Below are 25,693 nucleotides of genomic sequence, written 5' to 3' on the forward strand. Positions count from 1 at the left end.
GAGAGATATATAGCTAGATAGAGATTGAAAGAGATTAGAATGAGAATAAACCAAAATAATCCTTTTTATTTATTTTTGTTTCTATGTCACTACTCTGCCTGGTGAACTTGGAACCCATTACTTCAATGTCGATGTGTATGTGGACTCGACGAAAATGTTTCAGTCACGTTTTATAGAACATAACCATGATAGTTACACTATAAACTTGGATATGGAGTTAACGCTGTATTCATATTTCAAAGACATGAGCTGTTTCGCGAAAACATGCGAAACAGCTGGTTCAGATTGAATTGTAATGGACATTTAAAACATGATTAATTATCAAGTTATAAATTAGCTTACAGCGTTTGTTCATTAAGAGTTCCGATTGGGATCTGTTAACCCAAACCAAGTCGTATTTTAACTCCATCTCTTTGCAAAAGACAAAACCGGTCTGGGAACAGTTGTAATATGACTCTGATGTAATTGGGTCAGTGGCTGATCTGATTGGACGCAGAGAGCAGAAAGCACGCGCCTAGTGTGAGACAGTATAGTAGTACTGTAAGCTACAGCAGTGATAGCAGCACGAGCTCTGAGAGCGCATGGAGGTGGCTGCTGGAGTCTCGAGGAGCAAAATGCTGTTCTGCGCACGAAATAGGTTTTATCGTCTTTCTTTTGGAAATAAATGAATAAAATTAGGAGACTCTTCCCGCGTGTTTTCGCGAAACAGCTCATATGTCTTTGAAATATGAATACAGCGTTAACTCCATATCCAAGTTTATAGTGTAACTATCATGGTTATGTTTTATAAAACGTGACTGAAACATTTTCGTCGAGTCCACATACACATCGACATTGAAGTAATGGGTTCCAAGTTCACCAGGCAGAGTAGTGACATAGAAACAAAAATGTCTAAAAGGAGACGCCAGCGACATGACAGCTCCGGAGAAGCCGAGAGGAGTTCAGGCAGAGGCGGCAGAGACTTCTTGTTTACGTCCCTTATGCTGAAATCGGACAAGCTCCCGGGGATGCTGCGGAAAACGAACCACAGCCCTTATGTGAGACGAGTGGCGTGGATCAGGGAAATACAGAGGCTTTTCCGTGAACAGAAAGTAGAAGAAGCAACGGAAGTGCTCCAATTATTGAGAAAGGTAAGTTGTGGAATCAAGAATTGTTTCCTTAAACTTTGACATATCAGAACGTGATACTTCATGAGCCACCACAGGTGTCATTTTTTTGGGTTGCATACCTTAAGTCAATATTATTATTTTTTCCTGGTTTATTCCTCTGTTACGACATATGTCAAATGCGATGCCTTCACTTTTGCAGATCTCATAATTTAACGAAGTGTCACATAGAGACAGCCTATTTACATTCTGTGTTTTATGTGTGCTTTATTTGGCGTATGCTGCCCTGTCTCAAGATATAACATCCGCAGCAACAAAAAAAAACAAGCTCTTGTTTCCTACAACATGTGAAGACATACTGTAGCCTACATGTAGGTGCACCTGCAGCATCCTCCCGGTTCGGTTTAAATGCGAACGTCACTTTTCCCAGATTTTAATGAAACTACTGTTTAAGTGATGATTCTGTGCAGTAATGAGCGATCGTGAGTTTTCCCCTGTGCTCACGGTGCCCTTGTAACTCAGTGTATTGATCTAACAGGAAAGCCTCATGAAGTTCAGGAGAAATCGTGTCTGATTGGGAGGACTCCCCGTTGGTACGGCTCCCTCCCTCATTACCATACCCCAGAGGGGATTAGAGGTGCACTGTTGCTTCCCGTCTGAGGCAGTGCGTGACCATAGATGATCCATGTCAAAGGAAGACCTATTTCTGAGACTTGGAGGGGAAACCCTCTTTATAAAATATTTACATCTTACATAACGTTTCAAATGTGTTTGGGTAAAACATATCGGGAAAGAAAAATGCCACAACGTTTCTTATTTGATTGTTTGTGTATTTGGCAAGTTATGCACCTATAACTTCATTATCTAACCACAATTACACGACTATTCCTGAGATATTCAACATCTGTGGCATCACACGAAACCCCAGGATGTCCTCTGAATTTGAGAAAAATAAACGAATACAACAGGGGCCACAGGATAGTTTCAAAGTGACAAACCCCCAAATGGATATCCAGTAGTGGACCCCTGGAGGGTGTAACTCCATGCAGTCTGAGGCAACAGTGTGACAGTTTGGACAGGTACGACAGTCATGTCTGACATTCTGCCAGCTGAGATTGTGTTGGGTACTTCAGACTTGACAGTCCAAGAGGAGCCCCAGGAAGCCTGTGCTGGAATGAGGAGGGTCAGAATACCCAGAAGACGTTAGGGAGGAGATGTGAGACCTCTGTGTGTGATGACCTCTGACCTTAATGGTTTGGGTGGTAGCTCAGTGGTGGAGCATTTGACTGCAGATCAAGAAGGCACAATGTAGAATCCCCGTCTCCCCCTGGTCGTGATTTTACAGTTTATTCTTATAAACAGTATAATAAACACTAATGTAAGATTCAGGCTTTATCATAACACAAATCATATGTTATGCCAGCTAATTAGTTGAGACTCTAAACCGGTGGACCCTTGCCCACACACAATCCAGAGCTCATCTGGCCATGCAAATCAGTATCGTAAAGAATCATGTTGTCAGGCCAGGCAGCTGAGGTAGTTTGGATACGGGAAAATAATAATTTCCTCAAAGGGATTTCTTACCTCCAGTGCTTTCCTCAGGAGCCTTTGTTATACCGGATCCCTGCCTCGTCAACACCACGAATTAGTGCAAGAAAAATTCAGGCTTTACTCAGTTTCCAGTATTTGTCAAACTAAGTAATTCAATGTTGCAACACAGAGAGAGATAATACAAAATACAACGACTCTCTGAAGCAGTCAAGCCAAGCAAGAGGCCATGCCCTGAGAATGCTTTGTCTTATATATAGTACATCACAAGAAGAATCGAATAGTTGTGTGGTCAGATTGCTCCTACAAAAATCAAGGTTTGGCAGTGTTCAGGTTCTAGGCTTCGAGCCAAATTACAGTAGCCTATCTAATAAAATGTTTATATTTTTGTTGCACACGTCAAGGTTTTAGGTCGAGCGCAGCACTAGCTGAGAGATGACTGAAACATTCAGTTCCAGATACTATGAGTACATATCAGAGATCACAACACCACAGATAAAAGAAAACTGTAAATCTTTCGGTTTGCTTCATCCACAACTTCCTGGGCCAGATTATTCTGTTTCTGTTCTGATTCTGTTTGTGCTTGGGGTGTAAAGCAGCTTTTTTGATGCTGCGCCAGTATTAGGTTGGATGGGTAATTATCGTAATTATTTTAAGGATGTTAGTTAACACAGTCATTGCATTTATTTATGTAGTCATTTGGATTTAGCATTGTAGTCCTTCTGTAGCATTTGGACGAGCCTGCCTTCTCCAGCATACAGAAAGTCAGCATACAGGAAGTCAGCACACAGGAAGTCAGCACACAGGAAGTCAGCACACAGGAAGTCAGCACACAGGAAGTCAGCACACAGGAAGTCAGCATACAGGAAGTCAGCACACAGGAAGTCAGCACACAGGGGAGGCACAATGGAGGAAGCAACATCAGCAAACTAATATCACCATCACTAAGCCTTCTGGGAAATTTAACTACAAAGTCAATAATCTGTCTCTGAGTGTGTTTGTGTGTGTGTCTCTGAGTGTGTGTGTCTGTGGCTCGATTACTAAAGAAACGTGATTTGCATCAAGTTGTAATTCAGCAGGTGTCTTTCCCAGCACCCCAGGAAGTGTGGTGCGAGAAATGAATACAAGCGCTTTCTTCACCGCGATGAGCCACAACAAGCGATGGAGGCATGGATCTCGCAAGAACGGGCACTGCACGAGCATTCACCGCCAACAGGCTCTGCACTGACTTGCATCGCCAGCGGGCAGTGCACAAGTTACCTTGATTAGCTGGAGCCTTCTTTATTGACTCATCAGCAAACACACACACACAGCAAGCTCAAAAGGAAAATGAGGAAAATCCTGCTTTGAAAATGTGAACTGGAGTGAGGGGCAACATTACTGTGGGAGTCAGATGGCTGAGAGGTTAGGGAAATGTGGATTTAATCAGAAGGTTGACGGTTCGATTCCCGGCCGTGCAAAATGACGTTGTGTCCGTGGGCAAGGCACTTCCCCCTACTTGCCTCGGGGGGTATGTCCCTGTACTTACCGTAAGTCGCTCTGGATAAGAGCGTCTGCTAAATGACCAAATGTACTGTGAAAAGCTCCTGGAGTTGTGTTATGGATAAACCTGATGAGTTGTAGAATATGATTTCAGGTTTCCATCTCAATTGTAGTAAGACACAGTTGTAATGATATAGGAAAATAGGCTACAGTGCAATACAGTGGACTGCTTTTCCCCAAGCCTCCCCAGAAATACAGCTGAGGGTTTGCCATCACAGTGGGCTACATTGTGCTGTTCTAACACAAGTGTTTAGATCATAGTGTCCCCGTGAGTGAGATACCAATGTGGAACTATGTTGTTCTTTAGATAATATAGAGCATCACCCAGACGGAGCTGCGCTCTGTGTTGTCCTACTTGTCAACAACTCTGTTTGTGCGTTTCGTCTTGTGAACAGAGACCCTGATAGCTGGATGTGCTGTGGTTTGAATGAACAGATTTCTTAATAATCAGTGGAAGAGTGGGCTCACGTGTTCAAATGAAGACTTGTCAGTATTCACCCCTGACTTTGTTGACAAGACGGGCATCAGATGAGACACGTGGCTTCAAAGGCGAAGGAAAAGCTTTGTGACTGCAGTCTGAAGACTACTGAAACATTTCACACACCAACTGTCAGTCAGAACAAATGGAGCACCAGACTAACCCTAACTACTGAAATGTTTCACACACCAACTGTCAGTTCAGTCAAAACACTCACGTGATTGATTTCACCATTTATTCTCACACATGACAAATGGTTTCACATTGGCGGAATGGATGTACATGGGGAAGCGCTCCCCGCCTTCACTGCGTATGCAAGACATGAGGCAGGGAGCAACGAGTTCAATCCCCCACGGGGAGCACAGACAGACCACACGGGGGTGAAGGGGACGGTGGTGGGAGGCAGCAACGCAGACGGCAGGTTTGACAAAGCGTGTGCGTGCATGGAGCCACTTTATAGCGCCGCCTATCGAGCTACGCCTGTGGCCTGAGGGCACAGTGATGGGGTGGTATGACGCGCGCTGCCCCAGTGCCTTGCCTGAACCTGCTTCGCTCAACAATTGGAGCACCATACGGAGCATTCCGGAATGTGTTTGTCACTTTGATTAATCCATGCCGTACCTGCATGAAACCAAAGCAAGATGACACCAAAATCAAAATCCCACTTACCAGTGAGTTTAGAACAGGGGCAGTATTCAAGTGTAGGGGTGTGTGTGTGTGTGGGGGGGGGGGGGCTTTGTACAGTACGTGGTTATCTGAATCTCAAAGAAAAGTGATGATTGCATGTTTGATGTTGTAGATTAACCACGTTCACACCAAATCCCCCCAAAACAACGACCCGGTATGTCTACTTCCCTGCATCCCATGATGTGGCCGTGGAAAAGGGGGGTTTGTTTCCTCATCATGTGGACTAAAATGGATGCTAGACGGGGAGCCAGGGAACCCCAGAGAACTCCAGAGTCATAAATCAGCTTGAAAGCCGGAGGAGGAGAGAAAGTGCTGATGGGAGTATTTCCTCCCAGCCTTCACTGTACCTATCAGCCTGTCAAGCTGGGCTGTTTGCTTTGCATAAACGCACACAATACCATTTTCTGTTTTTCTGTTTCTCTTCACTCAGCATATAGAAGGGCTGTCTCAACCCACACAAGCATCTTGTTTGGGGGAAAAACACCTCGGGGCTTAATAAGGGAGGCTATTAGTCCGTGAAATCAAAGAGCAAACAATGCGACAAATTGACTTAATCTGAAATGAGGCATGTTTGTTCATTGATTATGGCCAATGTCAGAATGATCCAGATATGGTTTTAGTTTACTAAGTAGACGTGCTGAATGCGCAACACTGAGTTAATAAGGAGGGGAGGAGTTCTAACTCATTTTTACTTTCACCTCTTCCCAACATCAGTTTTTCATCCTGTGTGAATCCTGGGAGTTCTTAATGCTGTGTACTCTTCACCTTGCCCGCGGTCTGTTCCAGCACAGTGTATGCGTGTGTGTGTGTGTGTGTCGGTAGTTGTCATCTTGATGATCACGGTGGCGAGTGCAGGCCGCATCCAGTGCTTTTGATGTGTCTCAGAGCGTTCCATCTCAAACTGGAGGGCGTCAGTGACAGGCCCCTCCCCCTGGCAACGCTCAGAGTGCTACCTGAAGATTGCTCTAGCCTGGTGTTTTGCTCTGTCACTCCAGATAGCTCCGACCAGCCGGCGACACGAAAACAACAACCTCCAGGGAAGGTTTCTCAGTTCTCGATTTATTAAAGCAGTCTGCGCTCAACATTTTCCTGCCTCTGCAGTTGAACAATGGCAACACCATCAAACACCACTCAACACTACCCAACCGAACACCATCTGCTGGACGTGAAAATGAAGGAAGTGGAATATTATGAAAAGTATTATATAAGCCCTGACCATATATATGAATTAGGCAGGCCATGTAATGTCACCTAAAGATGGAATTTCCTTCCCGTTTTGAAGTATTATCCTTTCTTCCTCAATAATGTGACCAAGTACTCTTTCATTCTCTCTTTCTTTATTTCTCTCTCTTTCCGTCCCTCTCTAACTCCCTTCTCACAGGACTTGGGTCTTCAAGGAACGTCCCTGAACGATATCCTGTATAAGAACGCAGCCTTTCTCAACCTGGTGGACCCCATATCCCATGAGCTGCTGCTCAGCCTAGCCAAGGACATGCAGTGTCCCAAGAGGGTGAGTCCATCTGTCAGTCTGAGGTCATGAAATCACAGCTGCGATGGCTCGTAGGGATCAAACAGAGGACACTGAGTCTTCTGGATATTTGACACGCCGTTTGGTTGGGTTCTTGCCAACCCTGCCAACATCCATCAATCAAACCCACTCACCCACGTATCCATTCATGCATCCATTCATCGTCTGGTTTCCATCGATATTAATCTCGTCACCCTTATATTCTAAAGGACCGCGAAGACTGTTTTTGGTGGACGACAATTTTGAATGGTGCATTCACCGCCGGGTTTGAATGAGCGTGGCATGGTTTTTCAGGAAGGCAGACGATTCCCACGGACAAGAGAAAAGCTCCCTCGCTTAGGTAGAGAGTGGTGTGTCTGAGATCAGAGGGAGAACAGGCACACACTATCCACCCACGGCTTTCAGAGAGCGGTACAGACCCCGTCGTTAGCAAGAAAAACAAGGTTAACGTGGTTGGGTTGTGTGTTGAGGGTGGGGGTGGGGGGGGGGGGGGGTAGCAAGGAGTTGGCAAGGTTGTTAACTGGCTGGCTGGACACTCCTGGCAGAGTTTTGTGTCAAATGTGACAGGGGTTTAGAGAGTCGCTGTGCCTTGCCTGAGGCCTTTCAGCTGCTCTCTTGTCCTACACCAACGCTGTCCAATCCTGCTCCTGGAGATCTACTCTAACCTCCTATAGGTTTACACTCTGACCCTGCTCCTTGAGATCTACCCTCCTGTAGGTTTACACTCTGACCCTGCTGTATGGAGGAGACAGGCCTGTCCTACATCAAAGATGACTACGTCAGATTCATTGTTTCCTTCAACTGTTTTTCACTCCTAAAGGGTTTCCAAATACAGCCTACTGTAACTAACATTAAATACATTAGTAAATGTACGAAATCCATGTTTGGAACATGGATGTTTCTGTCTGTTGCTGTAAATCATTTGAGCATTGCATTGTGACCGCGAGATACTTCAGCATTCTGAAAACACGAGTGGAACCGTGGATTTTCGGAAAGCGTAGAGCAAATGAACATCAAACAGAATATGTTTCTCTGAGGCTACAGAGGAACCCTTTGTCTGTGCCAGCTTGTATAATGTAAACCCGTTATCATTAGGGCTTTAAGTATGGTGGGCAGCAGTGTGGTCGAGTCTGCCAAGCCACTGTCTGAAAAGAGAACAGCAGACGGTTTGAAGTATGAGCTTGTGTGTGTGTGTGTGTGTGTGTGTGTCCACAGAGTGGGAGTGGGAAGGGAGCCCTGAGGCCAGCCCTGTTTCTCTGCATTGCCTCTATCTTGTTGTTGTGTTGTACCATTAATTAGATTTGCCCAGCTCTGCTCAACCCAATCCGTTTAAAGTCTTTGACAGAGGAAGGGAGAGAGAGATAGAGATAGAGAGAGAGAGAGAGAGAGAGAGAGAGAGAGAGAGAAAAAAAGGGGAGGAGGAAGAGGAGGAGGAAGAGGAGGAGGAGGAGGAAGGGAGCAAGAGATGGAGCGAGAAGGAGGAGGCATGAGGGAAATTGACATGCGAGATGCGCGAAGTGTATTTTGATGCAGAAAAGGCTCCAGGCAAACATCATTCATGGGACGAGATGGAGGAGCCTTGAGATGATGTGAAGCCTGTTGTTCTGCTGTTGGTCAGACTATTATAAATAACCTTCACCTTTGCAACAACACAGGCACATAGACTGGGCTACAACCCCACTGAAAGCACCACTCTTGAAAATAGCACGAGCATTCTTAAGTAAAAACATGTCCAATTGAAGATTATGTCTCTCTAATTAGTTCTCGGAATGTATTTCACTTTGGTATAGTTTAACTTGTTGTGATAAATGAGTAAAAAAAAATGCTTCTTGCATTTTGTTCCCAAGAACTTGAAGAAATGTGTATATTCTATGCCACATACCTGTATTCATCTGGTACAATTGTGGCTATTTTAATCGTTATTTTTTGAGTTTGGAGCTTTATTAGTCTCCATGGAGCAATTAGTGAAATGAGCACAAGCAGACACAAGCCACTAGAAAGACAGTAATTGTGTGCTTGTGTGCGTTTACAGGAAACCGATGCCCTGAAGTCGTCAGAGAAGATCTGCAGACAGCTCACCTATCACCTGACCCCTCACTCCAAGTGGACGAGACAGAGCGTGCCCAGAAGGAAGACTCAGGCCTGGTGAGTCTGGCCCTCCCTCTGTCCCTGACACCCTCCCTGGCAGGGACATACCCTGCCGTGCAACACTCACACAGGCAGACACACGCACACATGCACACTTCCACACACACTCATACAGGCACTGTTACGTCCCAACCCCAGTGGCCCTGTGGGACGAACAAACATTCCACCTCTGACCCTAAACAACTACTTCAAACACCTTTGAAAGTACCAAATCCATGGGATTTATTAATACAACATCATTTAACAAACATAACGGTACAACAAACTCCCAGGCTAAGTGTCAGCAAGACCACGGCAGTCCCCAAGCTAGAAGCCTCCCTCTGGCAGCAGGGAACTGTAGTCTTTATCTGCTGCTCGATCACCTGGCCAGGTGCATCTCATCTGGAAGTCATGGGGGACACAACCTGGGCGGAGCTACAGAAAAGGGAAGGGAAAGGACAAACAAAGAACACAACACATGTGGCCGTAACAGGCACACACACACACGTCACAGACGGGATTGTATTGCCTGCGTGTGTGGTAGAGATTAGTCGTTTAAGACGTTTAACAGCTCTATACTTTAGGACGTGTTGGCTCCTTATGTGAGAGCAGACCAGATGCTACCAGTTATACTGTCCATGTTGTTGTATTGCCTAGACGCAAGTCATTTTGGGGGTCTGACACAGCGGCCACAAACAGCAGGCATCATGGTTGTTGTACATAATGCAGCCTTGGGGAGAAGTAAAGGTAGCCGTCAGGATAGACAGAATAGAGAGAGTTGGTCGAAATTGAAACATGAAAACACGGTCTAATAGACTCCACTGCAAGACTCCCTTGGTGTGATTGCAGAGCAGGTGCATGATGGAGGAAGGTCACTTTAGGAGGAGAAACACTGTCATGATCTTCATGGGGTCCCCTCTCCCTGAGCAATTAACCTAGTTTGTGTGGTTTTGTGACAGCAGACTGCGAACTTCCCTTCCCAGACTCCTCGCTGCCATATTTCAAAAATAAGACTCGACAATAACGAGGCAGGGTTCTCCCACTGTGTTCATTAGTGGCTCTGCTGAGACAGACTGCTGGATACAGAACCTCAATCTTCACTCCCAGCCTCCAGATGTTCTACCCTACTGACCCCAGCCTCCAGATTTTCTACCCTACTGACCCCAGCCTCCACACTATCTACCCTACTGACCCCAGCCTTCAGACGATCTACCCTACTACCCCCCACCCTCCACACTATCTACCCTACTACCCCCAGCCTCCAGACTAACTACCCTACTGCCCCCAGCCTCCACACTATCTACCCTACTGCCCCCCACCCTCCAGACTAACTACCCTACTGCCCCCCACCCTCCAGACTAACTACCCTACTGCCCCCCACCCTCCAGACTAACTACCCGGACAGCTGTAATGAAGACACAGTTGGTTTGGGCTACATGACAGAGGTTACTAATGATGTGGGTACTTGATACAGATAAAGAGATTCTCTTCCTACGTGTTTCTCATCTCAGAGTTACACAATACTCCCTCAGTATCGGAAAGGTTTCTTTCTCTTTCTCTCTCTCTTTTCCTCCACCCCTTCCTCCTATCCTTTCACTTACTCCCTCTCGGTTTCAACTATTTTACAGTTATTCTCAATTTCATAGACACATGACTTGAATGTGTACTGTGTTTTCTCCAAACTCTAAACATACATCTTTATACTTACTGTTTTGGACAAACCCTTGACTTTTTACCTAAAATCAAACATTGTTGTCAAAATCATATTATCTGTTGTATAAGCCAATCTTTGCACTCAAAATACAAACAAAGCCCTCAAATAAAATCAACCTTCTGAACACCCTTTACACACTGCTGGGAGCAATTGAAAACACTACTAATACTAATATAGACTTTGACATACAGCAATTGCATTTTGAGCTCTTGTTACTGTAGTGGTCTCAGTATACAAATAGTAGTACTGTTAGTCAACAACACAAATCTGTACATAGGTATTTCTGTCATAGTGTGGCCAAATCTAATTAGAGATTGTTGTTCTTCTTCTTCTGCCTCTTCCTCTCCCTTGTCCACCTCCTGTCATTCTGACAATTCTGCCTCTTCCTCTCCCTTGTCCACCTCCTGTCATTCTGACAATTCTGCCTCTTCCTCTGATATTGGCATCCATATGTAACCTAATATACAGTATTCAATTTGAAATATGTTGTGATTTTCTGCACAAAATGCAACCTTTACATAGACAATGTGGAGAAATACAGTAAATATTTTCAGCAGTGTGCAGTACTGGTCTTGTGTATTGTGTTTGGTCAACATATTCATGTACTTGTACGTACTCTACTGGAACAATATCTCTGACAAAATCAAGCAGGTTATATCATTAGAAAAGAATAGTTGGTGTAAAAGTGTTTTCAATTTTGCACTAGCTTGTAACTGGTTCAAACAGAGTGCAATTTCATGAACCATGTGTGTGGCATACGGTGACAGAAATGTGTTTTTTTATTCATGATTGTATAGTTTTGAACTAAGTGTTTCATTTTGCAAAAGACTGGAGGTGTTCTGCTACTTGTGTGTCTCGTTGGGTGAATTGTGTGTTGTGTTTTGACAAAGTGAGCTCTGTTTTCAAAATTGTGCTTAAGCAATTGGAAAAAACGGTATTTCAAAGTACAGGTGCGCTTACCTTTGTATTCATTCCAAACCCGATTGCTTGTTGAGTATTTTTGTTTGTTAGTGCTTACACATGGATATTTGGTTGTTAGGGGTGTTTGAATTGCGCTGGTTTGAGTTCACTTATCAAATGGCAGTGTTTTCTAAATGACATAATGGTGACGATTGTGTCTTAAAGTGAGATGTGTGTTTAGACTTTTGCAAAGAAGTGTGAATGAAGCTGAGTAATGTGTCAAAAAGGGTAAATTGTGTTTAAAGAATAGGGTTCACGGTTTTTCTGCTGGGAATTGGCTAAATGGTTTTGTGGGGATGACTTACACATACCATTTTTGTGTGTTAACAATTGAGAAAAACTGTAAGAACCTTTTTCTCTTACATCGATTATTTTTTTTCTTCTCTTGCCTCTCTTATGGGATTTTTGCTGCTTTCTTTTAAGAGTCCATTTTGTTCAACAGTTTCCTCACAGAGAGCATGGAGCTCTTCTGTGGTCTGGGTTGTCTGCTTGTCTCTGGGGAAGCCCTTCTGTCAGAGAGAGCAGGGGAGCGAGGGAAAGAGGGGGGAGGAGAGAGGAAGAAAGCTAGAGGGAGAGAGAAGGAAAGAGGAAGAAAGAGCGAAGGAGGGAGAGAGAGATGGAGAAAGGGAGGGAGATGGAGTGGGAGAGAGAGAGAGAGAGAGACAGAGAGACAGCGAGAGAGAGAGGAAAAGAAAGAGACCGTGTAGGACTGCATATTACAACAGTGTGCATCTGTTTCTCGGTCTTTGCTGCCCTGAATGCATTAGAGCTGGAAATGTGGTCTGCGCTATGTGCAGGAACAAAAATTCATATGGATGTTTTAAGCATTAGTATTTTCACAATAACCCTGTGTGTCACTTGCACAGCCTGCTTTGCAATCTAGGATTAAAAGGAGAATTATTGCCATTGAGGATTTGCAATCCCATAACACTATTGCTGCATGAGCTCATGCATAAATCATTACCAGGCCTTTATTACATCACTCTGTTCCGTTCTAGCGTAGAGCGCAGTTCTGCTCCAACTAGTGCTTTATTGTTTAGATTGTATCAGAGAGGCTTCAGGCCTCAAATTAATTTGAGAAATACCATGTTCTTGCTGCCTGAGGTGTATTTAAAGTTCCTCAGAGAGATTTGATATGGTTGTGTTTTTGTTTGTTTCCAAATCAGTATTGGATTTAGAATTCATCACCCCTGTGTGCTTTATTACCCTGATATTGATCCTCCAGCACGTTAGAAGGAGATTGTTCTCACATGGCTGCTATTCTCGCAGTACTCGTTCGATGCCCTGCTCTTCACAACCTGCTGTGCCTGAGGTCTTAGCCCTGCTCTTCACAACCTGCTGTGCCTGAGGTCTTAGCCCTGCTCTTCACAACCTGCTGTGCCTGAGGTCTTAGCCCTGCTCTTCACAACCTGCTGTGCCTGAGGTCTTAACCCTGCTCTTCACAACCTGCTGTGCCTGAGGTCTTAGCCCTGCTCTTCACAACCTGCTGTGCTTGAGGTCTTAGCCCTGCTCTTCACAACCTGCTGTGCTTGAGGTCTTAGCCCTGCTCTTCACAACCAGCCAATCACAAGACCCGTTTATGTCCTACAGAACATAGTAGCTCAGAGGAAGTATTACATTCACTCATACATCACACAGCACAAAGGTATTGTAATGTGGTTTCGAAATGCATCGTTTCAAAGAATCATATTCAACTTTATTGTGAAGCTGTGGACCAATATGTAAAGTTGTTGATTGCTAATTCTTACTTCTAAAACGTCAGCAGCTGCCAGTCAAGGACTTGAAGAATTAGTAAAGATAAATGTTGTGTGACTTGTAATGCAGACTTCTCTTAGCTGGAGGTGAGCGGGAGACCGAAAGAGGTACAGGGTGGGCGTGTTAGAAGACAGTGGGCTGTGATGCTAGCAGGTCTTATCAGGCGTGGGTGTGGGCTGTGAATATACGTCTCAACCATCTGCCTGCAGCGCGTGTCTGACCTCCCAAGCACTGGTGCAGACGAACTTAGGGCACACCCAGACCACACACAGACCTCATCCAGACCACATGTAGGATAACGCGTCTCGTAAAATCTCAAAACAACCCCCCCCCCCCCTCTCTCTCTCTTTGTTGACGGCGGGCAGAGGCTCATGTGTTTACACGTGCTCTGGCCTATTTCTAGAGAGGGAAGTTGCCCCCGGAGGTGTGGTGAGAGAAAGGTCACACAAGCTCTGACTCAGCTCCACTGACCCACTCGGCAAGTCCTGAGCTGACCCGTCGCCTCCAGGTGAGAGAGACCTGAGAGGGGCTGATGGAGGCGGGGACAAAACTCAACTGTTCAAAACAGACGACAGTGACTCATCCCTAAACCTTACACGGAATACTAACCGGAATATGAAACAAGATGTGCGAGCCACCTGCACACTTCATTAAGGTCCTGTTTCAATAGCCTGATAGATTTTTTTCTCCCTCTTTTATACTGTCTGATTGAGGATAATTGTCTCCACTTGTAGATTAAGTGATGGGACTGGATGTGTTCATTAGCTAATCCAGTCAATTATTTTCTGTCTGAGCTCCACCTCGTGGAAAGACTTAAGGACCCAGCCCTGGTCTTCATCCATTATTAATGACACACTTCCCTACAACCAGCCTGTCCAGGAGGACCAGAGATGGGGGAGGAGGCGGGATGGGAGAGGAGCAGGGATGAAGGGATGGGAGAGATGGGAGGGATAGAGGATGAGGAGGGAGGTGGAGAGATAACAGACGAGGAGGGGGGGGGGCAGAATCTGAATCACCACACATTAAAGTTCACAATAATAATTCATTAATTCAAGTATTGATCACATTAATGACCAGCAGTAAAAACTACTTTCAACGTCCCTTCCGTCAATTCCAGTCTTGGTTGGAGGAACTCTTTCATGAGGAAAAGCTCTCAGGTCTTTTGTCGTTCCTGGTTCTCCTGGTGTCGTGGGTGAAGCCAGCATGCCTCTCCCGTCTACTGCTGACTGGACCTCCAAAAGCTTTACTGATCTGAACGCTGTCGAGCTGTAGGGTTTAGGGAGGACGGTTGGAGAGGAGTGGAGGGAAGAAGGGAGGAAAAATACAACACGCACCAGGAAGACCCAAGCTGGGAAAATAATATACTTAAATCGAATAGAAATGACTAAATGAGACCTTAATCCATTTTCATTATATTTATATTTTTCTACACAATCGTAAATGAACTTGAAATATTGTTGTTATATTCATATTCTTATTAACAACATATACAGTATAACAAACACATATACAAGTCAAGTTTACTTTGTAAGTAAATAATAAGTATTCTTTAGGTGTAATATTATTTTCAAAAAATGCTTGGGGAGGTTTTTTGTTAGCGTGCCTCCTCTATAGAGTCTCCTCCAGTCTCTCTTGTCCTGCATTTTAATGCCAGTTTCATAACTGCACCGTCGTCCACGGTTACGTAACCCGGAGTGTTTTCTATGCATTATGCCTCTCCCGTCTCTTTTCTTAGAAGAACCCAGTTTGTCTGCTCAAGTCTTTGGGGCTGTTATGATGCGTACATGCACACATGTGTGTGTGTTTGTGTGTGCAGTGAGGTGTTTCTTGGCTTGGGCCGAGGGTGCATTGATCCATGGATGAGCTTCACCACAATCTTTAATATTGTTTTATTATTGGATTTTTAATAGCTCTCAGAGAAAACTGCACAGGGAAATCTATCTGGTTGGCTGTGTGGATTTAATTGCTGCTTTGTTACTTATTCTTTTTTTTAACTTTCGTTGTGTTGCTAGTTTAAAGCCTGTTCCTCATTCCCAGCCCTAGCCTCAGCCCCGCCCTAAGCCTCAGGGGTGATGTCAGGAGTGCCCTTGAGACCTGGAGTTACTGAAGGGATGCGATGAGAGTCTGTTGCCTTCCTCCCCTCCACCCCATCCCCTCCACCCTCCCCCTAGCCCCAGAGCTCTGGCTGACCTTCTCCTGGCTAATTAAAGCACCTTGACAGCAGAAACCTGGGGAGCTCGGATCACAGTGTGTGTGTGCACGCATGTGTGAGTGTGTGTCTTACTCTGACGGAAGAGCATTAGAACCCCCCACCTCCAACGCCACCTCCACCCCCACCTCCACCCTCACCTCCACCTCCACCCTCACCTCCACCCTCAGGCTCTCGGCAGGCTACGCACAGACGCTGCTGAATGTGTAATACAGACTGCCAGAGGCAGAGCAGGACGATCGATGTAGTGAATAAACAAGCCAGGACCCAAGTGTTGATGAAGCAGCCTGGGATCAGGCCTGGTTCCCCCTGGGCCAGGCTGGTTGGGAGAACGACCTGCACACCCAGCTCTCTCACAGGCTTCTGTCTCCATGTCTGTGCTGCACCACTATGTGGAGAGCTGTCCGATGTATACTGTGCACTCCAAAACAGACAGGAGGCCCATACAGTAAGCCTCACAGCCTCCCAGCCTCCATCAGCCTCCCAGCCATCCAGCCTCAGCCTCCCAGTTGTTTATAACTTCCCACAGCCTCCCAGTGTCCCACAGCCTCCATCAGCCTCCCACAGCCTCCATCAACCTCCCACAGCCTCCCACAGCCTCCATCAACCTCCCACAGCCTCCCACAGCCTCCATCAACCTCCCACAGCCTCCCACAGCCTCCATCAGCCTCCCACAGCCTCCATCAACCTCCCACAGCCTCCCACAGCCTCCATCAGCCTCCCACAGCCTCCATCAGCCTCCCACAGCCTCCATCAGCCTCCCAGCCTCCATCAGCCTCCCACAGCCTCCATCAACCTCCCACAGCCTCCCAGTGTCCCACAGCCTCCCTCAGCCTCCCACAGCCTCCATCAACCTCCCACAGCCTCCCACAGCCTCTATCAGCCTCCCACAGCCTCCATTAGCCTCCCACAGCCTCCATCAGCCTCCCAGACTCCCACAGCCTCCATCAGCCTCCCAGCCTCCATCAGCCTCCCACAGCCTCCCACAGCCTCCCTCAGCCTCCCAGCCTCCCAGCCTCCATCAGCCTCCCACAGCCTCCATCAACCTCCCTCAGCCTCCCAGCCTCCATCAGCCTTCCACAGCCTCCCAGCCTCCATGAGCCTCCCACAGCCTCCATCAGTCTCCATCAGCCTCCATCAGCCTCCCACAGCCTCCATCAGTCTCCATCAGCCTCCATCAGCCTCCCAGGCTCCCAGGGCATTACTGATTCATGAAGGGAAATGAAGGGGAACGTGTGTTCTGTGTGGGTGGACAGATTACAAGTTTCAGCCGCCACTCGCAGCGCTTTCAGCAGCGCTCACCCACCTCCGGAATATTTAGGCACAGTGTGAACTCTCTTGTAAAACCTAGCAGCGTTACCTTCCAAGAAATATGTGTTTGTGGTGGCAGCAGTATCTTGCCTGCTACACCCTGTTTGTTTAGAGACTCTGCTGTCCTGGAAGAAAAGAGAGGAGAGGAGTGGAAAGAGGGAGGTGAAGAGAACGAGATGGAGTGAGAGAAAGAGAGAGGAAGACATACCAGGAAGCTCTCTATAAGCTCAGTGTGTCTCTCACCCTCCATCCCTTCTGTCTCTCTTTCTTAGTCTCCCATCTGTCTCTCTTTCTTAGTCTCCCATCGCCTCCTTTTATGTCCTCTCCTTTCTTCTCCCCATTTCCAGCTGTTACAGCACCTGCAGAGGTTTCTTGGTATGAGTTTGATAGCAGAACAGTCTAAAAGAATCACACACACAGATTCAACAGCCACGGGTAAACAAGTGTTTGATGCCAGATAAATACTGTGCATTGTTAAAATGGCTATAAAAGTAATCACTTCACATTCCTTTAAAAAATAGTTATAGCTCTCATGTTGGCAAAAATCAAGCAATTCGTTGCAGATAACTCTGTTTTCTGTATTAGACAGTTAACTTAAAGGTGTATACACACTGTTCCCCTCTCCAGGTCCAGGAGCAGAGGTTAGATGTCAGAGACGTAAGCAGTCTCTGTTTGGAAGGATGTGTCACGGGCGGGCGGGCGGGCTTTGTGCTTCCTAGGGAAGTATGTGGACTACAGATGGCTGTTACCTTAAGCTTGTCTTTACAATCTGAACCCTGTGAAAACTAAGCTGTCTCCAAATCCCAAACCTCAGGTGACTCCCCCTCTCTCTCTCTCTCTCTCTCTCTCTCTCTCTCTCTCTCTCTCTCTCTCTCTCTCTCTCTCTCTCTGTCTCTCTCTCTCTTTCTCTCTCTCTCTCTCTTTTTCTCTCTTTCTCTCTCTCTCCCTCTCTTTCTCTCTCTCTATCTTTCTCTCTCTCTTTCTCTTTCTTTCTCTCTCTCTGAACAGACTGTTCTTACTTAAAGGCTTTAGGGAGTGACAAAGCTCTTTTTTATTAACTGAGCTCTTGCCCCTTTGACCTGTGTTGTCACTACCACACCAGTGTATTTTATGAGTCTACAGAGAAACAGAGAAGAAAGATGTTTTCCCCCAGTAGGGAAATCCTGAATAATAATGTGCTCCCTCAGAAAACAAAGTGACCAGTTAAGTAGGTAGCAAAGCCCTCAATCAAGCAACTGCTAGTCTGACTGGGGAGTCTATTCCCATGTACTGTCTGTGTCGCGATATCTGTTTTCTCCTGATGAAGTCGAAAGATATATTACTGTTGGGTCATTTGCTGCGTACGGGACACCTGAAACTGTGAGTGGCTCTGTGTTTTCATAACGCAGGCAGAAGCAGTCTGAAGTAGTCAGAAGCAGTCAGAAGCAGTATGAAGCAGTCACAAAGCAGTCAGAAGCAGTCTGAAGCAGTCTGAAGCAGTCAGAAGCAGCCTGAAGCAGTCAGAAGCAGTCTGAAGCAGTCAGAAGCAGCCTGAAGCAGTCAGATGCAGTCTAAAGCAGTCCGAAGCAGTCAGAAACAGTCTGAAGCAAGCAGGGCTCCATGTGATGGTTCTGTTTGGGGGTGAACTGCTGGTCCGGGTGGGTCTCCTGTCTGGTGACAAGACGAAAAGAGACTAAAAGTCTCCTAAAGTCTTTTTTTAAATGCTTTTCAGTTTGATGGTAACAGACTGTGGCTGAGACTGTGGTGTTAAAAAGGCCAGTGCTGCCTGTGGGTGTGTGCCTTCCCTCCCCCCCCTCCCTCCCCCCCCCCCCCCCCGTGGGTGGCTGGTTTGGGATCAGGATGGCAGTTGGAGATCGTCTTTGCTCAGTCTCATTAAAATCATATTAGAGGCTCTCTCCATCTCTCTCTCCTCCCTCCCAGCACTGCCTCTCTTTACAGGAGAAGCCTCTCTCTGCACCCTCCTCCCACACACACACACTCACGCACACACAGACACTCATACACACACACACCGAGGTGAGAGGCAGACGGCTCCAACAGGAGCCGGGAAATACCTCACCGTGCCAAAAACACGGAGACGGAAAACAAAAGTTGCTACATTCTCAGTTGTGAATTCAGCAGGTTGTGCACAACAGTAAAGCCCTACAGCCCATCTGTTTGAGAAAGAGAGAGACAGACGAGGGAGGGAGGGGGGGAGGTAGAGAGGGGAGGAAGGGAGAGAGAGGAGGGCATCGAGGGATGGAGAGAGCGAAGAGGGAGGGATGGAGAGAGGGTAGAGGGGAGGTAGAAAGAAGGAGAGCAAGATAGAGATGTAAGGAAGCAAAGGGAAGGGAAAGAGAGTAAGTCCATCTGCTAGAGAGAGAGAAGAGAGAGAGAGAGAGAGAGAGAGATAGGGAAGGGGAGGGGAAGGAGCAAGAGGGAGAGGAAGATAAATAGAGACAGAAGAGGCAAAGGGAAAGATAAATTGACATGGAGAGAGAGGATGCAGAAAGGCAAGAGAGGGGAGGGGGGAGTGCGGGTGGGCATCCCATGCAGAGAGGAGGGTTAGGTGGATAGATACTTCATGCCAGTGAGGTTCGTTCCAGTCTGTTTGGGTGGGTATTACAACCTTTTCTTCGATGTGAAAAATCATCTTGACATTTCTCTCCCAAAGGATTATAAAAGAGTTGGCTGGCAGGCTCTGGAATTAAACATAGAGGCCCCACAATATCTACAGCACAAGAGAGAGAGGAGAAAAAGAGAGCCTGGAAATGGAGGAAGGTGGAGTGGGGGAGAGAAGGGGATGGAAGGAGGGAGAGGAAAAGGCGGGCTGGCGGGGGGGGAGGGAGGGCTGAATTACAGCCCACTCGAGGAATCAATAACCACACAAATCTGAGCTCCAGTTAGCTGCAGGTCTTCCCACGTCTGCTCCCCAGCACGGAGGGTGACTGATCGCAGGACCACAGGCTGTGGATTCATGACGCTCCCACACAACCTAGGGGAGAAGGAGGGGGGGAGGGCGAGAGACAGAGAGAGAAGGGGGGAGAGAGAGAGAGAGAGAGAGAGAGAGGGAGAGGGAGAGAGATAGAGAGAGAGAGAGAGAGAGAGAGAGAGAGAGAGAGAGAGAGAGAGAGAGAGAGAGAGAGAGAGAGAGAGAGAGAGAGGAGAGAGAGAGAGAGAGAGAGAGAGAGAGAGAGAGAGAGAGAGAGGGAGAGAGAGAGAGAGGGAGAGAGAGATAGGGGTGGGTGAGAGCTTAGGGAGGGAGGGGGGGGGTGAGGGGGAGTCAGGAACAAACATCCAGCCCCTGTGGTTTATCAGTTCTCCCTCCCAGACATCTGCATTCTGCCTCTCACTTTAATCTCTGTGTCCTCCTCTGCACAGCCATGTTGCTGTACTGTGCTGTAAGAAAAGCCCCTGTTGCCTGTGGGTGTGTGGCCTCCTCACCCCCCCCCCCCAACCAGAGAACCGACAACTGTCTCCCCCCCCACCACCTCACCCATCTCCCTCAGGAGAGAGCCCTGCACCCCACCTCCCCACCTCCACCCCCCACCCCTGCCGGACTCTCACTGTTGATCCACCTTGACTACCTGTCAACTCTCTCAAAACGTAATCCCCCCCTCCGGCAGAGAAAAGGGGGTCTTGTTTTAGGTAGTCTCCTGTCTGAGCCCCCCCAGTGAGGGGGGTGAGGAGGACACACAGCGACAGCCCTCCCTCCTGGGTGGAGTCAGGGGGGTGAGGAGGACACACAGCGACAGCCCTCCCTCCTGGGTGGAGACAGGGGGGTGAGGAGGACACACAGCGACAGCCCTCCCTCCTGGGTGGAGTCAGGGGGGTGAGGAGGACACACAGCGACAGCCCTCCCTCCTGGGTGGAGACAGGGGGGTGAGGAGGACACACAGCGACAGCCCTCCCTCCTGGGTGGAGTCAGGGGGGTGAGGAGGACACACAGCGACAGCCCTCCCTCCTGGGTGGAGTCAGGGGGGTGAGGAGGACACACAGCGACAGCCCTCCCTCCTGGGTGGAGTCAGGGGGGTGAGGAGGACACACAGCGACAGCCCTCCCTCCTGGGTGGAGTCAGGGGGGTGAGGAGGACACACAGCGACAGCCCTCCCTCCTGGGTGGAGACAGGGGGGTGAGGAGGACACACAGCGACAGCCCTCCCTCCTGGGTGGAGTCAGGGGGGTGAGGAGGACACACAGCGACAGCCCTCCCTCCTGGGTGGAGTCAGGGGGGTGAGGAGGACACTGCCACTCCAGTCAGCTAGTCAGACACGGCGCCTTCCTAGCTGGTCGTCGCCCTGGTGACTCCATGTCTGCCGTCTGTTCATGCTGACAGACTTCTGGACGAGGAGTGACTCCTCGCTGGTGCCCCGTGGAGAACCACTCTTGGATTTTTGTGAAGGATTTGCTTCTCTAAGGAGAGAGAGAGAGAGGGAGAAAGAGAGAGAGAATGAACACATGAATATGCCCCCGAAATATCTCACCAGCTTGCCAAGTCCACTTGTGTTTGTGCGGTTGCTACACCAGGAAACTTGCTTCCACACTGTGCAACACAACATCCCCTGTCCCCCCGGAACAGATCCATAAACACCGGCTTTTTACATTAGGATCATTAGTTCTTACCTGACTGTCAACGCAGCTGGTCAGTCCTCAGCAAGGTTAAATAGTCATCAGGACTAGTATTCAACAGACCCAAATAGTCATTTGATCTAAATAGTTTCGTTTTTTCACAATGTATGCTTCATGTTTTGGCTGCTTGCAATGTTGGGACGACCTCGTTGTTATGATCAGTGACCTATGCTCTTTTGTAAAGCTCTCACTTGGAAGTCGCTTTGGATAAAAGCGTCTGCTAAATGCATAAATGTAAATAGTCCTCATTGGGACTAATTTGTCTTTTTCAGTGGTCATTATCAGCACTAAACAGTCACCGTCAGGACTATCTAAACTCTAACACTGTCTCCTTGCCCCCTCGCCAACAGTCTCAAGACCACCCTGAAGAAGAGGCTGTCGGGCGACGTCGTCAACCTGTCCGGGATCCCTCTCTCCTCGGGGGACGTCCACCGCGTGGCCGTCTACCTGCAGAGCAACGGCGAGGCGGTGTCGGCCGTGGACCTGAGCTTCACCCAGCTGCAGGACGACAGCCTGCGCCAGCTGCTGCCCTGCCTGGGCTCCCTGCCCAAGCTCACCACTCTGGCCGTCAACGGCAACCGGCTGACGGTGTCCGTCCTGAAGGACCTGACGGAGGTGGTGAAGGACCCGCGCCAGTTCCCCAGCCTGGGCTGGGTGGACCTGGGCAACAACGTGGACATCTACACCGTGCCCCAGCCCCTCCTGGTGGCGCTGAGGCGCCGGTTCGGCCTGAGGAGCAGCCTGCCCACCATCTACGAGTACAGCGAGGGGCAGGCCTACGGGCGCTACGCTCTGGAGAGCTCCCTGGAGGAGCCCAGCCTGTACGGGGATGGGGAGGGGGGCGCAGGGGAGGAGGAGGAGGAGGAGGAGGAGGATAAGCTGGAGCTGGCGTCGTGGGCCGTGGGAGAGCCGAGGTTCACCAAGAACGTGGCCGTGCACTACTGTGAGAGGTGACGGCTCCGAGGCCACGCCTCCAGGGTCGCCTGGACGCTCCCGAGGTATGAGACGTGACAGCCTGGCCCCACCCCTCCCCCTCCGGTTGGCCTCCGTAGCCACGCCCCCAGTCAGCATGCGTCATCATGGCATTAACGCCGAACACACCACCCTCCGAAACTCATCCCAACTCATCCCATCCGGCAGGATGAAGAACCGGGCTGTCAGAGACAGAGAGAGAGAGAGAGAGAGAGAGAGAGAGAGAGAGAGAGAGAGAGACAGAGAGAGAGAGAGACAGACAGAGAGAGAGATAGAGAGAGACAGAGAGAGAGACAGAGAGAGAGAGACAGAGAGAGAGAGACAGAGATAGAGAGAGAGAGAGAGAGAGAGAGAGAGAGAGAGAGAGAGAGAGAGAGAGAGAGAGAGAGACAGACAGACAGACAGAGAGAGAGAGAGAGAGAGAGAGAGAGAGAGAGAGAGAGAGAGAGAGAGAGAGAGAGAGAAAGAGAGATCCCACCAGCTGAAGAGTCTCATTGCTACAGGCAGCAATGATGCAGCATGACTGGTGTCGTTGATGCTGGCAAAAAGAGTTGGAAATGAGTGTTGAGCTTAAAGATGACCGAAAGAGACAGAATGGTTCCAGCTGTGTTCCGGTGTGGGGGGAGGTCTCACCGGGCTGTCAGGGTGTGAGGAACCCGGCAGTGAGGGCCTCAGAACAGACATGCTGCTGACCTACCTCACACACACACCGTTTTAATGACATATCCATCCAATTTTATTCAGTAATTTTTTTCTGTAAGCGGGGCGGCTCCAGCAAGAGTGTGCGTGCGTGCGTGTGTGTGTGTGTGTGTGTGTGTGTGTGTGATTCTGCTGATGGCTGCCTGCGTCAGGTCATGTTAGAGGTGAACAGTCACAGATGGTGAGAAGCCATCGTCTCTTAGCTAACAGTGTTACTTCCAGATTGCATCTCCAACCACGGGCTAATCATCTCTATTTGTGAGCCTGGACACAACAAACTGAAGGGCGCTCGTCCAATGCTAGGTCTAGAACAAAGAAAAATTCAGTTGGTCAAAGGGTTCTTCAAAGTGTCATTCAGGGCCTCTGTGCTGTTACAGTGTGCACATGTGACCTTTTGTTGTCAGACAGCACTTCATATGAGGCTTCACAGTAAGTGTTCTGTACAGCCATCTTCTTCTGTTATATTTCTGTGTTCTTTCTATAGTTAGAAGAGTTTACTGCAGCTTAATGAAGGGCTGCAGAGATGACCTAGTTGAACTTCATGCGATTGTGTGTGTGTGTGTGTGTGCGCACATGTGTACGTGTTCAAGAGTGTGTGAGGGTGCATTGAAATCTGAAGACCTTGGGTCTTAGAAATGAACGCTTTACTCATTTTGCACTTTAAATGCAAGTACACTCAAAGTCACAAATATTTTCCTGTACTTTCCTGTTCTGGAATGAAACTCTCTTTTAACTGTTTATCATCATCAAAGCCAGGGTCATCAAAGCCAGGGTCATCAAAGCCAGGGTCATCAAAGCATGACTGTCATGACAGAATTTTGACTTGTGTTCCTGTACCCCAAAACATTGTGGATTTCTTTCAAACTGAATACAAATGTGACTGTTCTTGCAACAAAATAAATACCAATTACAAATGTGCAGTTTAATGTGTGACTTTGTGGTTTAATGGACTGTTGTTACCAAGTGTTTCTGACCCCGCATTAAACTCTCCACACAGAGATAGTATTAATGGTTCACACATGGCACATTTCAAAATGCTAATTAACACCACCAGTACCCAGTGAGATGGACTCACAGAAACACCTGGTGTTAAATTAGCACCTCCAAACTTGCCGTGCAGAGAGAGACGGAGCTGAAGGAAGAGGGTGTGATCTGGGTCGTTCGCACCACCAGTGCAGCTCCGCTGACCCCACAACAACCAAAAATACCACGTCAGTCATGACCTCCGCCGAACCCCGGCTCTCAACCCACATCCCCCCTTCACGATCAAACACCACATCCCTCCTGATGAAGCCCTGTGAGTTATTAACTCCACTCTCTCTGCATCAGAGGGGATATCCACTTACAGCTTCGACTCCTGCACGTCACCTGGTCTGGGACGCCAGCTGTAGCGCTAGGTGTGGATGGTCCGGCCCTGTATGGGCCTGCCGGAGGAACAGTCGTCTCAGCACTGCTGTCTCCAGGGAGCAGCGCTGCCTCGGCACATCCACAGGAGGAGCGTCGTGTCGGGCCCATCCATCACAGGCTCTTATTAGACGTCGGAGGGAAACTCCAGCGACCGGTGTCGGATGACGCTGGATCTTGTGCCAATTTGTAGCTGACATTGACACAGCCTGCCACATGGTTAGCTGTTTCCTGTTCTCCCAGCAACGCTGCTTGTCACGTCGCCCAGGCGACGAGACGGAACACTGGGACACAAAGCCATCAGTGGCGCGAGCCGAGCAGGGACTTCTTCTGATTATTGTTCCAGTTCTGACAGGAATTGGGCTTCGTTTTCCAGAGCTTGTAAAAGTTTTGACACATTCTATGGTGAATGATATGAGAGAGCCTGGGATCTTGACTGTTGTGTTGGTCAGGGTGAGCTCAGGCCCAGTCTTCCGGTCAGTGGCCAGTCATCTTTGGTGCCCCGTCGGGGGGGGGGGGGGGCGTCTGGGTCTGAGGGTTAGTGAGGGCGCTGATGCATGGCAAAGCAGACAAAATGTCCTCTCTTTCTGGAGGCTGGTGCTGGGGCTGGGGCTGAGGTCAGGGTTGGAGCTGGGGCTGGAGGCTGGTGTTGGGGCTGAGGTCAGGGTTGGAGCTGGGGCTGGAGGCTGGTGTTGGAGCTGGGGATGAGGTCAGGGTTGGAGCTGGGGCTGGAGGCTGGTGTTGGGGCTGGGGCTGGGGTCAAGGTTGAAGCTGTGCAGGCATGACGTCGACCTAGAAAACTAGGAACACAGGACACAGGAAGGCTCACAGTAGAAATACTTCACTGCCTGGTTTCCTTCACACAGTGGACGTACTCCCTCTGGTGGTCACATCAGACACGACCAAGACACATGGACGCGTCCCGGACTTAGATAAGCTCGTACAATTAGGCTGTTGACAATTATCTGTCAACATCTGTGTGTGTTTGTGTATACACAAGAGGTGGCAGTGAAACTGGAACTTCAACTGGAAGTTAATACGTTTAT

At 48.3% G+C, this 25,693-nt stretch overlaps 1 protein-coding gene across 1 annotated transcript; it reads left to right on the plus strand.

Moving 5' to 3' along the window:
* The first annotated feature begins 555 nt into the window (after positions 1-555).
* Positions 556-24,169, plus strand: lrrc75bb (leucine rich repeat containing 75Bb). Its single transcript, XM_084687922.1, has 4 exons — positions 556-1,130; positions 6,743-6,871; positions 8,922-9,034; positions 21,923-24,169. The coding sequence occupies exons 1-4, from the start codon at positions 843-845 to the stop codon at positions 22,524-22,526; spliced, it is 1,134 nt and encodes a 377-aa protein (XP_084544048.1). The 5' UTR covers positions 556-842; the 3' UTR covers positions 22,527-24,169.
* Positions 24,170-25,693: the final 1,524 nt, after the last annotated feature.

This window comes from Hypomesus nipponensis, chromosome 22 (assembly GCF_054491055.1).
Source record: "Hypomesus nipponensis isolate SF chromosome 22, ASM5449105v1, whole genome shotgun sequence".
In the NCBI taxonomy this organism is placed as follows: Eukaryota; Metazoa; Chordata; class Actinopteri; order Osmeriformes; family Osmeridae; genus Hypomesus; species Hypomesus nipponensis.